Genomic DNA, 13,570 nt, shown 5'->3' with positions numbered 1-13,570 from the left:
ATCAATTAAGTAAACAATGTCAAGAACATTTAAAATGACTTCACTTACTGTAGTTGTCACATCATTGTTAACATTTTTGATCGCTAGTATTGCCTCCAATTTAAATTGAATTTACGAAAGAATAATATATACTCAAAAAGATGGCACGCCATCGTGTTCCAGCATGATGGGATGTATTTCATTTTAATAGTACGGATATCTACTAAATACACGAAAAACATTTTCTGTCTGAGATTAAATTTTAAGGTCGGTTCAAAAACCTTCCTCTATTAGGCTTTGATTATTGGTTGTTCCCTTGCCTAAATATACATTTTTTCTCCTCTCTTACTCACTCCTACAAACTTTATCAAGCTCTTGCTCAGTGGCGTAACGATGGGGCCCTGTGGCTTTCTGAGATTGATGACCCCCGACACCAATTTTATTGCGCATGTTTGTCATTTGATGTTTAAACGACGAAATAAATGATACGATATCATTGGTGGATCCAGGAATTTCAAATAGAGGCCGGGTAGGGGCCAGGAAGAGACTTTCACGAATGGAGGGTCTATTTAAGAAAATTTATGATTATGTTATGGCGCCTCTAGATAGCCGGAAATGGCACTCACAGATTTAAATTTGAATATTATGTTCTTTCTATCTCCATTTAAAACACAAATTGGACAAATTTAGGGGCCACTTGATATATATATCGCCTATAACCAATATGTCAGAGAGACACGTACGTTATGTTGTTATGGAAGGGCCCCTAAAGGGCTCCTATTTGCCGAGGGCCTTGCGGACCACCGCACGAAAGCGCATAGGCGTTACGCCACTGTGCTCTTTCTCCACCGATGTAGGAGGAGAGGTCTGTTGAACCCACAAATGTAAAAACGCCAACAAATGTAATAACAACGACAAAATGTAACAACACAGCGCCTACAAATGTAACAAACTCTTCGCCCACAAATGTAATAATTTTCTTCGAATGTAGGCTCAGATAAGACAGAATATCTTACGTTATACGTCATATGTCATACCAGGGAACAGTGAAATTACACTTTAATTTCACTGTTCCCTGGTCATAATACGTCACGTCACTCGTCCCGGTACGCTGCCGCGAGTAAGCCGTACTGACGCCGGCAACACGCTAAGCATTCGTTGGTATAAGTTATCTATAAGTTATCAAAAAGTTCTATATAAGTTACTAGGTAGTTTTCGATGCACGACGTTAACCTTAACTTTAGCGTTAGTACCCAACATGCAGCGCGATAGCTGCACCACTTTTGTAAACAAATCGAAATACGCATGCTCAAACCCGTAACTAACGTACGTCGAGCACGTAAAAATTCTGAGATTAACGTACTGCGCAACGCAATATACTGTAAATAAATTATGACGTCATCCGTTAACGCTAAGGTTACCGTCGTGCGGCGAAAATTGCCTTTTAATACGTTATGTATACGTCCAACTCGTTATAAATACGCTATGTATACGCCAAAAAGAAAAAAAAAAAGAAAACATCGAAAGTTCAGCGTATGCCAGCGTAGAGGAATGTTGATACGTCACCATACGCTGGCTAAATTGTCAAGGTGTGACAGGGCCAGAGTGTCTTCGTGCACCCGGGTGTGACAGCAACGTTGTTTCAACATTGGGTGGAGCTCTGTTCTGGATACTCATACATAGCGCACATGCATTTCGGAACTGCTCTTAGTTTAAGTACTGTAGTTTAAATAATAATAATAATAATAATAATAATAATAATAATAATAATAATAATAATAATAATAATAATAATAATAATAATAATAAAGGAATAAAAATTATCTAGAACTCAATAAAGAAAATAAATAAATAACATTTTAAAATTTACAATGCAAATTAATGTTATGTGCTACTCATTTACCTATTCTAAAACTGTTGTGTCCCCCCCCCCACAAAGTTTGAAAACAATTCTGCATTTATAATAATGCATTTAGTAATTATTTATCTAATTAGGAACACAACACATGCACTAGGGATTGTCAATAGCGAATGTATCACTGTCCTACTTTGTGAGTGACAATTCCTTACACAAGACAAACATACACACGCGATGCTTTACACGAACTAAATCTCAATATGAGGTTTAGGAAGTGGAGCTGTTTGCCAGGAATTGAACCTACGACCTTGGGTTTTTAAGGCAAGCATCTTAACCACCAAACTATTCTACTCCACTCCACCATTTGATTTCAAAGTTTTAACTGTATTGCAGACCTAATGTCTTTGTGTCATTTGGCTGGCTTTTGTATTTTATATTGTCATATTTGATAATAAAAAAATATTAATAATAACAATAATAATAATAATAATAATCATAATAATAACAAAGACTATTTTTATATTAACACCAAGAATGAATAAATTTTCATTAATTTTTTCTTAACTAATGTTTGTAAACTGACTTACCCAAATAAAAACATCAATTGCAAAAAATTAAAATTTCTATTAGCAATATACTTAAACATCTTGGGACGAAATTTAATGTAAAACATATAAATAGGGGTAGGCCTATTTATTGTAAAAAAGAATCTGATTCTGGGACGTAAATGTAAAATGTAAAAAAAAAATACAACATTGGTATTTATTTGTGAATTGTCTTCCCGTGTCTAAAAAAATCTTCGGGATTCTGCAGTTGATAATTGGAAAAAATAGTTACAAGTTTCATCTGTAGATCTGAATCTAACTCAGTAGACGCGTGCATAGACAGTGACAGTAATTTTCGAGCTTAAAACTAAAAGGTATTTTGCGATAGCTGCCGATAACATTGCTCGTTTCTTTTTATACTCAATCCATTTTTGTCCTTCTCCACCAAGAATGCGGATATAAATGAGTACTGTATCTGATATTTGAAGATTTGTTTAGGATTGATTGTTTTGGAATGATTATGGGTAACACTAACTGCCCGACTACGAAAGCGCCACTGAGAATGCAATACTTGTTGTCATCTATGTCGTAAATCGAAGGGCATTATATTTGTCTATTTCAATTTTATCAGCACCCGCAGCGTGCAGCATGGATTCCACTTTCTTCCATTCGACTTCAAAGCGTTTAGTTGACATTCTACTGTTTGGAGTGTGTGCCACTATGCTGTTTCTATACTGATGGATGAGGATGAGATTGGTCAGTACGTTTGGATGTGTCCAAAACGTGGCCGGAATGGTGCAGCAGTTGCGGATAATTGACATCAAAATTGTTATATCAAATTGATCGATGTCTGCTTGGGGTGTGAACATTTTTTTCTGCTGTTCCGAAAACAATTTTCCTTTCTGAAAGCTACCTTTTTTATTCATTAAATACATTCCAACGTCTTTCTTTTTATTTTATTTACATCCAGTATATACTTTCTCATGGTAACAGCACCGAGATCAACAATAACTGAAAACAGTGCTTGAAAATTCCTGATTTCTTCAAATTCCGTCTGGTTAAAACCTATACCAAGTGAATAAAACCAAAAAATCATTAACGTCTTGATATTTTGAGCATTACATATATTATTCTAAGATAATATGTAATATATTATAATATATCTTAATAATTAATTGAATGTGGATATGCCCTGTAGAAACGCGGTTTAGCACTCAGTATACAAGATACATTGAGTTCTACAAGTTTGGATAAGAACCATACAATTACGGAGTTACAAAAAAGTGGTTTTTTTTTAATTAGTTGCTTTCAGCCTGATAAACAAAACAGAGCAATATTTATATAGAATAAAGTATTACATCACTTAATAACACGCACTTACAGAAGTCGACGTCAGGTGAAAATATTATTACCATATTTATTGGAATAAAAACCATGGCTGTTGTTTAATGTTCGGCGGGATTTTTCAGGAGGCGTTATTTGAGGGAGACCTACACGTTTTCCTAATGAAATTTATTATGATTACTCAAATAAACGCTACTTTATTTCACTGAAGTTGTAGAGAACAACACAACATCATTGTTAAACTGATATTGTATGAACAAGACTACTAATAAATTACAGATTAGAAACAATTTAATCCTACTAGTATAAAATTGATGATTGGGACCAGTAGTCATTTTTTATTTATTTATTTATTTATTCATTTTTTTTAGGGGGTGCCGTTTCATTTTAAATAACGTTCTTTGTGAAGCGTTATTTGAGAGAGCCTTTGCTAAATCCATATAATTTTCATTTGAGTTTTAACTACTTAAAAATAGCACTATTGGCAATTGACATACCTACGATAACTCCTTCTTTGTATTGTCGTGGATTGCGGTATTTTTCTATCTCTTCAATGGGAACACCAGCACCTTCAAACAACTTCGTGAGATCGTTCCATAGTTTCTCAAACTCCTCCTTTGTGACTCTGTTGCTGTACCTGCTATCTAGAACCGTGTTCTTATAGTGATAGATCCGCACGAGATTTGCCAGCTTAGTATTATCATCAGCAGGAGGATGTTTCCAGAAATCTTCCTCGTATTTACTGTTACAACAGTATCGAATTAATTTCAGCATTATTTTCATATCGAATGCCTCAAACTTGTCGGCTGATGAAAATATATTCTCCGTTTGGTCTCCAAAATCAACGTCCCTCAAGCATCCGCATTCTCTCTCACTTTTCAAGAACGTTCTAACTTCATGCTTGCTAAGTTTAGTTTCCGCTAGGAAGTACTCTCTTAGTTCTTTACTTCCACGTCCAACAATCAATGTTTGAAGAGCCAGAAAATGTATGATTTCTTCTGCAGATTTGGCATCAAAACCTATAAAATCAGAACATCAAATTATATTTTAATTATATTCAATGAAATTAGGTGAAGAAATGTAAAATTATATGATACATAGGCCTATATATACATACATATACATACATACATATGTGTGTGTATGTGTGTGCGTGTGTGTGTGTGTGTTTTTAGTATGTGAGTGTGATATATCACATAGAATAATAACAACAATGCTCAAATAAGAACAAGATATTATAATCGTATCAGACATACTAGCCCGAATATACTTTATATATATTATTACACAATACAGATTGCCGATACAACAGTACGGTAGTATTTGGCGCACACACGAAACAGATATCAATGTGTTCTCTTCATTTAAAAAAACGGGTTTTCTGAAGACATACTTTATATATTAATGCTACACCAGTGAGAATAAATCTCCTCAACCAGAATGCAAGCCCAAGATCTTTTGCTGTCTGTGCAGCTGCCGTAACAATTTGGCCACCGAAGCTTTAATTAAAAGTTTGAATTTGATTGGATGATCGTAAAGCCTACCTGTTGAAAAAAGTCTTTTGAAACGGGTTGTTGCCACTAATTTTCTTCCGCATACCAAACTACTATTCTTCAAACGTTCATCAAGTTTATGCAGAGGTCGTAGCGTCGGATCACATACATTGCAGAGGACACGTAACTCATATCCTACACCTTCTATAGTACCGTAGACGGTTTTCAGTTGCTGTCTGAGGTAATTTAATACCTAATAAACACGAAAGTAAAAGTTAAGTATAATTGTTATAATCTTATATACAAAACAAATAATAAGCAACGTCATGATCGATGCCACAATTTCAAAAACTTGTTACAAGTAAAAACGATTAATTGCTAATTAAAGTACCAACAACAGTATTTATCAAAAAGACAATGTGTAGCTGAATTATAATCTTTTCTCGAAGCTAATTCATTATTGTTTGAAAGGGAATTTATCTGTATGCAAACATGATTGCAATATCTCATGCGATTCATCAATGACGAAATACCATTTTCACCTTATAATTTTCATAAAATGTACCAGTTCACCTCAATATACAAGATAATGCCTAAATTTACAAGATAATGTAGACTTATTGAATTATTACCTCCATGCAAATGCTTGAATGTGGTTCAAGAGCCTCTTCTTCGTCATGTTCATCAACTTTAATCCTGTGAGATACTTCAAGCTGTTTACGAGCATAAATTCAATACAATCTAATAAGGTTGTTGTTTTGTATATGTATGCGTAACATATCATTCAATTTTATATTCACATGATAGCTACTCAAAGTAAATACAAATCAAGTTGATAACATACTTTTAATGAAGTAGTATAATACAAGTTCGATGGATGTTTTTACAATTGTGGCGATATAAGCTACATAATAATAAATAGGGATGGATAATGGAAATTCACAACGTGTATGTGTGTAATCTTTTCGCTTTGTGAATGTTAATTTTGGTCGTGGCCACAGTAGAACGCCGCAAATTACGCAATTTACAAAACTTATGTTTAAACATAGGCCTATATTGTTATGGATTTTGATGTACAATATAGACTTTAATCGGTTGTCTGTCTCTACCTCACCTTCAGTGCGTGTCTGTTCCCAATTTTGACAGCGCCCAGATTCACCAAGTGATTATCATCTACGTCAAATTCACTACAATTCTGAAACAATTTCACATGACCAAAGTGTCTTCCTTTGACTGCCATCAAGTCCAGAAATGCAACGACTAACGTATTGTAGATACTATCAGGGAGGAAGTCAGTGGGAGTCACGTAAATCGATATCGTCTGCTTTTCGTCTTTCTTAACTTCCAAACTCTCTTGTTTGACTTGCAATCGGGAGGGGACGATGAACGTTCGGTAACCTTGTTTAGCACCCTTTACATACATTATTCGGTTATATAAACATAAAACAGAGTTACATAGATTTAGTACAGTGGTGCGTTGGCCATCTTTAAATTCAAAATTGCGCCCGATGACGTGGATAAAAAAAAATGGTACCAAACATGTTTTAATTCAGCACACCAAAAATAATAAAGTTAGCCAATAAAATCCATTTTGACACAAAAATTTAGCTGGAGCCAAATTTCTGACATAGCAAACTATACTAATTTATATGTCAATGAATTATACCCATAGTGTTTCAACATACGTTATGCCTAATAGGACCTTTAAGGTCAAATTAACTTAACAACTTAAAAACAGGGCCCGGACACGTGTCCGACAATCGCACGTGTTTGCGTGTAATTTTTACACAGCCGTTTTGTGTTACTTAGCAACAATATCCAAGAAGCGGGGCTTAAGGTTCATTGCATAGATTGCATAGGTTGGTAAAAATGCTGATAGATTTGAAGTGTTTTTTTTCAATACTCACATGCCTATATTAAACCAGGAATTGATATAGTGGGGGAGGTGGTCAATCCCACCGAAAAATAAAAAAAGAGGGAGAACAAAATTGGGAAGAATTTAATGGAGGATAGAGATGGACAAGAAAGTGTACACATGAACAGTGGCGGATCCAGCAGTTGGCGAAAGGAGACGGGTGTTGTGTTATACTAGGCCCAGACAGAACAGTAGCTATCTTTGAAATCTTGAATGGCTTTTTTTTTAAATAGTGCTTATACCATATTTGTTCTCTTATTAGGTCTAAACCTTTAATAATACAATGCATATGAACCAACTTGTTGATCCGGGCAATAGGAAAAGCCTCTCACAAATCCACCTCTCCAACTGTGGGTTCCAAGTTTAAAACATTGCGACTTCCAGCATAAACTAGACTTCAGTTCCTCGATTAGACCTTCGCGACAAATATGACGGGAAGGGTGAGGGAAGCATGTCTATGGAAAGGCTTTGCAAAATCATTTTTACCATGGGAGATTTTCGAACGTCTAAAGATAGCTATTCTTACAATTTCCTTATCCCAACCCTCACAATAGTTGGGCTGAGGGGGGCGTGGACTCCCTATTGTGTCCCACTCCCTTCAGAAAATGTGTGGATCCGCCCCTGTAAACCATAGCAAGATTTAGCTTACCATTTGCTTCTCAAAAAGTAATCCGAACATCTTCATCAGTTCTATGAAGACTTCAAAGTTGCCAGCGTCTTTCTCAATCTCAAGTCTCCACAAATGTCGCAGTAATTCTTCTTCTAGAACTCCCTCGTTATCAAGCTTATTCCACATCGGCATCATTGTAGGCCACTACACACATAAACAAACACATCAAATTCACATGATTTCCAGTTATATTATATTGCATAAAACATATTACAATCAAAGACAGTTGAAGAATAAATAGGCATATCACTTTGGGTGTACCTATAAAAATATTACCGTATAATACTCGCGTATAAGGCGAGGCTTTTAATTGTAAATTACGATCGAAAAACAGGAAGTGGTCTTACAAGCACGGCATACACATTTTAGATTTTTTTTAAATCGTGTTCGTCTTATGTGCGGATCGTCCGTAACACGAGAATTACTGCTTATGAAGCTACTAAATGTTAGTGTGGATGAACGCAATATTATACGGTTAAATAAGATTTTGATGACCAATTAAAAATTCATAAAATGTTATTATTCGGAAAATTAGCCTTGTATTTTAGCCAGCCAGATGCAGTATCAAGACCATAAAAGTCAGAAAAAAAAAGTAGGAATTGCGACGATTAAATAGGGGATCGTCTTATACGCCCGAAATTACAAAAATCGTCCAAAAATCTTTTGAAACCCGAGTCGCCTTATACGCGAGTATATACGGTAAACCAAACGACGATAGAAAAATAATTTTACCTAAAGAGAATGTCATATGGATACGTACTATATCAATATCATTTGGTTTTACCACTGTTATGATTTTGGTCAAGAAGTCGATCATCATATGCAAGTTTGTTATCACAGTGTTCTTTAATTTTTCGTTAGTTTTAGAGTACAGAATTGTTCCAGTGTCATTTAGGTAATCGAGAACAGTGGTGAGCTTGTCTTCTGCAATTCCACACTCGATGGCAACAGTGGTGATCTATAAAAATTTTTGTGTAATAAATTTTTCAACCAACAATGAGAAAAGTAACAGTAAAAAATGAGATAAAAATAATTATCGGCATAGAAGCTTACAAATATAGCGCCAAAATTTCCTGTTTCTTACTTTATTATTCTTTCCTGATTTGTCTTTTGTTTTGGTATTTTTAGTAGTTTTGATTTCTTAATTTGTTTTTCTTTTTAACCAATTTATTAAAATTTTATGTGTATACCATCTATTGTATTTCCTAAGACTGAGCTCGTAGGCTTTTGAGCTAGAGTGTTCATCACTATTATCAATCCTAGCCAACTTATTAATATTGTAAAAATTGTTGCTTGTTCAATTTTCATTGCTTTTGTAAAAATGTATGTTTGATTGAATAATGATTGGATGAATGAAACTAGTGTAAATTCAAAAGTAAATTTGGTCAAATTCGTCAAGATCAAATTGATTTGGTATTTAATGCTAACGACATTGCACCACTGATATGAACATTGTATTTGATTAATTGACCGATTGCATTATATAAATGAGCATTCGATTTACAAGTAAATGTTGGCAGTGTATACCGTATTTATTTTCATAACAAATTAAAAGGAATTAAGGAAGCACCAACCTCCTCTAAAGACACCCGCAGTTTTCTTTTGCCAAGTTCTTGGACTTTAGACTGGAAATCAACCCAGTTAGTGGGCACAGTTCTTGCCATTGCCTTCATGTAACCCCCGACGTTCGTCTTCAATTTCTCAATCCCTTCATCAATCTTTGCAGTGTTATCAACGGCGTACATCGTCCGGTCAACGTGTGTTTCGTACGCTGTTCCTTTGATGGCATCAAATATTGTTTGGTACATGGTTTTGATCTTTAAACAAATTTGATAAAATATATATTGATAGATAGATAATATTTATGATTGTAATAATTTTTTTTTTTAATCTTAAAATTTTTTCTTTAGCAACAATAATATTTTAAAGAAATTACAGTACCGTATATTTTTGCGTATAAGCCGATGATTAAGTTGGCAAATTACGATCGAAATACAGAGGGTCGTCGACATAACAATATTAGACTTTTGCAACCATGCGTCTTAATTATGTGCGGATCTTTCGTAACATTCCAATTTAATACTGCAATGAACCTACTAAATGTTAGTATGAATGAACGGAATTTTGAATACTGGGAAATAAGATTTTGATTAATATAAAGCCCATAAAATGGTATTATTTTGAAGGTTAGCCCATATTTGGTTACGTTTTTAGCAGGCTAGATGCAGTATCAAGATCATAAAGAGCAAATTGTCCATAAACCTTCTTGTATTATACGCGGTCGCCTTATACGCGAGTAAGGTAATCACAATAAACAGGCCTATTAAGTAAAAAAAACAATCACGTTAAATTATCATTTTAAAAAACTGTTTCGATTTCATTCAAGCAGTTTTTCAAACCTAAACAAATTAAACAAGACAAAAAAAAGCGAAAGTAAAAAAATAATATACGGTACTGATTATGAAATTACAGATTTTAATAATAAAAGAAACACTATAATAAAACATACAAAGAAAGTCTTACACGTGTTTCTGCCTCACTCTTCGACAACTGGTCTTTGTGAGTTGCAATCAAACTGATTGGGGGAGAGGATATTTCCGTATCGTTGAAGCAAATTGTCTTGTTTTCAATATTCGGTAGAACAGCATGTTCAAATATTGAACGCATCCAGAAGAGAATCATCTCTAAATTAGTCATTGAAAATTTCCCCTAAACATTAAAGAAAAAATAGTCCTATTTACGAAAGACATTTGAGATAAATAAAATGAATTTATAATATAAGCATGGGCCTACAAAAGTTTACAAAACTTAATGAATTACACTATAACCATGCAATGCAAGAATTGTAAGGAAGATTTAACTGATTTACTTACTTTATGTAAATCTCTTGATTTCACAAAATCATTCAAATCATCTAGCAAACTGAAGACTACGCCGTATGACGCTCCACCTGTCAGGTAAATCTACAAAGGAATATTTATGAATTTATGATTACGAAGATACACATTTAAACAAAAAATTATCTATAAGTGAACTTGAAATTCGCTATAATAAATAAATAATAATAATGATGATGATGATGATGATAATAATAATAATAATAATAATAATAATCATAATAATAATAATCATAATAATATCATTATTAGCAATACGCCTGTTGTTGTTATTATTAATATCCTGACTACTGATCAAGGTCTTTCGGACATTGGTCTCGTGTGCAATATGGCCCATGTGATGTTAAAGTACGCAGAGGGTGGTACACTCTTTGGACAACAGAGGGTTGTCTCACGGTGTCCTGCCGAATTTTCTACAAGATGGACGGACTGGAAAAAAAAGTCTTCTTCGGACTTTCGTGGGTATTCTTTGGCCTCTACACCAAAAATAAATCCAATCTAATCCATGATGTGTATGACACGCATTCCACCGTAAACTTACCTTACTTTAGGTAAATGACCATAGGAATCTTTTGGGCTGCCAAATTGCGTATTCTTTTGTATACAGGTGTAACTGTCTTACACGTACAGAACCTATTAGTCCCAATCAAATTTACAAGAAAATACGTGAAGATTGTAAATTTTAGTATTTAATAGAATTTATAGATTTCAGAATTCAGCATAACCTACCCGATGGGTTATATAGTACTTTAACTGCCCGGCGTAGTCCCATATGGATGTTACTTCGCTTGGTCCATCGACGTTGCTAGGTCCCTCGTTAGCAAGTATATTAACCAACAGTTTATGAAGTCTGTCTGGTAGTTTCTTTTCAAATGTATCATGGCTTCCCGTGGACTGATTCGTTGATAAACCTCCAGCACCCTCAGGTTCCTGAGAATTTTCTGAAAAATTAAGAAATAAAAGTATAACTAGCGAGAGTGAAAACACAAAGATTATGGTAGTCTGAAGTTATGATGATTAATTATTTTGAATTATGATGATGACGAAAATGATAATGGAGATGATAATGATGACAATTTCTTGATGATGTCGTAATGATGATGCTAATGATGCTAATGGTTATAAAATGGAAAAAATAAGGAGTCTATGATGTTAACAATCAAAAACATAACGATGACAAATACAATGAACATGAATAACTGATATGAAAATGATAAGGATACGAAAATGAGAGTGATAGTGATTGGTGATTATGAAGATCATTGATGATGAGTATGGTAACAATGATGACGCCGATGGTAATGATGATGATTATGATAATAATGACGATGTTCCTGAAAGCAACTAATTTTCATGGTGGCAGTCTAAAATCAGTGGCATATCTAGAATTTTTGAAATGGGGTGCTGATGGCGGTGAAAAGTGTGGGGGTGAGGTTGATAGTCAATTGAGGGGCGCTAATTCGCTACTTGACCGTGATTTTTTTGGGGGGGGGGGAGATTGGGCGATTGGGTTGCGCGAGTAATTTTTGGAAGTGCGAGCGCCCCTCCCCCCATTCGCACCCCTAGATACGCCACTCATCCAATATTGGCTCCATGATGCCAATCTGCAAATTGTATATTTGAAATCCTATACAGTACCCTGAAAACATAATTATATGATTTTTTTTATTAATCAACATAATACATAACGAACACAGAAATGGGTATTTTTCAAAAAAAGAAAATTCTTTTAGAAGTCAAGATATGCTCATAAACCTGATTTTGATGGCGTCTGTTTGACTATTTTTAGTAGAGCTTCATACGACCAAACTTAAGAGAACTCAGTTCTTTCAAATTGTTTTGCAGACAAAAGAAAATTAAAGTTACTATTATTATGAGTACGGTGACGATGACGTAAGTGATGTAATTATCATTGTTTGCCAAAACCTTAATAAATACCTCTTTCATTCAACGTCATTACACTTGTTCCTTCCTTCACTTTTACCTGAAATCAAATAATAAAACAATACTAATTACATTTATCTGTATTTTCAGAATAATATTTAAAAAAAACAATCTACAGAGTGGTGGTTTGTAGTATATTAATATGATCATTACTTATATGTAATCGGAGTGATGTTTTGTTCTACCTGATGTGTTATCGTACTGTATGTAATCACAATTTATAGAAATATTAGAAAATGACGATATTTAATTAAAAAAATTTCAAGAAAAGCACAACAGTACCGTATACAAAATAAAAAGAATGAATAGGCCTAATTATAAAAGTAATTATAGTAAATTTGATCATAAAATCCAATAAACAAATAAAATATTTACCATTAAAGATGATGTAGAAGTTGGCGATGTACTTCGTTGGCTTTCTGGCTGTTTCAACTTCTTTGCGATATTTTCTGCTATGGCGTCATCTTTTATCTGATTTGTTAGCTCAGCCACTGAACCACATAAATAATAAAAATTATATCCAAAACTAAGTTATATAGCATTATACTAACAATTGCACCAGAATAATATATAAACTTGAAATAAACAAAATTACATAAAGAACATAGGCCTATACAAACATTCATCAAACATCAGTTAAACTATTATAAAAAAAATATAAATATATTTAAAATTAGGAAAAAGATTATCAGTTAATCGGTTAATTTAATAATTTTCATATACCATCTACATCGGACTTCTTCCACTCGCTGCAGTCTTTACCAGAAGTTTGAACTACGGTTGTTGTTACTACACCGTCAGTTGGTTCTTCATTCTCATTAAATCTATTGGCGATATAATAACGGGAATTAAAATTATATTTTAATGGGGGTTTTACTGTAATAATAATAATAATTATTATTATTTATATTATATAGGGTGACGA

At 33.8% G+C, this 13,570-nt stretch overlaps 1 protein-coding gene across 1 annotated transcript in view; it reads right to left on the bottom strand.

The window, feature by feature from the left end:
* Positions 1-1,993: 1,993 nt before the first annotated feature.
* LOC117109294 overlaps positions 1,994-13,570 on the bottom strand; it is a 15,559-nt gene continuing 3,982 nt past the window's right edge. Inside the window, exons 3-16 of the mRNA XM_033251564.1 lie at positions 13,369-13,469; positions 13,021-13,136; positions 12,640-12,685; positions 11,431-11,642; positions 10,678-10,767; positions 10,328-10,513; positions 9,379-9,621; positions 8,565-8,762; positions 7,784-7,948; positions 6,334-6,630; positions 5,852-5,932; positions 5,271-5,472; positions 4,224-4,745; positions 1,994-3,447 (exon numbers count right to left, since the gene is read on the bottom strand). Of these exons, the coding sequence (XP_033107455.1) occupies positions 3,308-3,447; positions 4,224-4,745; positions 5,271-5,472; positions 5,852-5,932; positions 6,334-6,630; positions 7,784-7,948; positions 8,565-8,762; positions 9,379-9,621; positions 10,328-10,513; positions 10,678-10,767; positions 11,431-11,642; positions 12,640-12,685; positions 13,021-13,136; positions 13,369-13,469 (2,599 nt within the window). The 3' untranslated portion in view covers positions 1,994-3,307. The remainder of the gene's footprint in view (positions 3,448-4,223; positions 4,746-5,270; positions 5,473-5,851; positions 5,933-6,333; positions 6,631-7,783; positions 7,949-8,564; positions 8,763-9,378; positions 9,622-10,327; positions 10,514-10,677; positions 10,768-11,430; positions 11,643-12,639; positions 12,686-13,020; positions 13,137-13,368; positions 13,470-13,570) is intronic.

This window comes from Anneissia japonica, unplaced genomic scaffold, assembly GCF_011630105.1.
Source record: "Anneissia japonica isolate Jap-2015-1 unplaced genomic scaffold, ASM1163010v1 scaffold8866_len69294_cov130, whole genome shotgun sequence".
Taxonomy (NCBI): domain Eukaryota; kingdom Metazoa; phylum Echinodermata; class Crinoidea; order Comatulida; family Comatulidae; genus Anneissia; species Anneissia japonica.
This window is presented reverse-complemented; position numbering and strand designations above follow the sequence as displayed.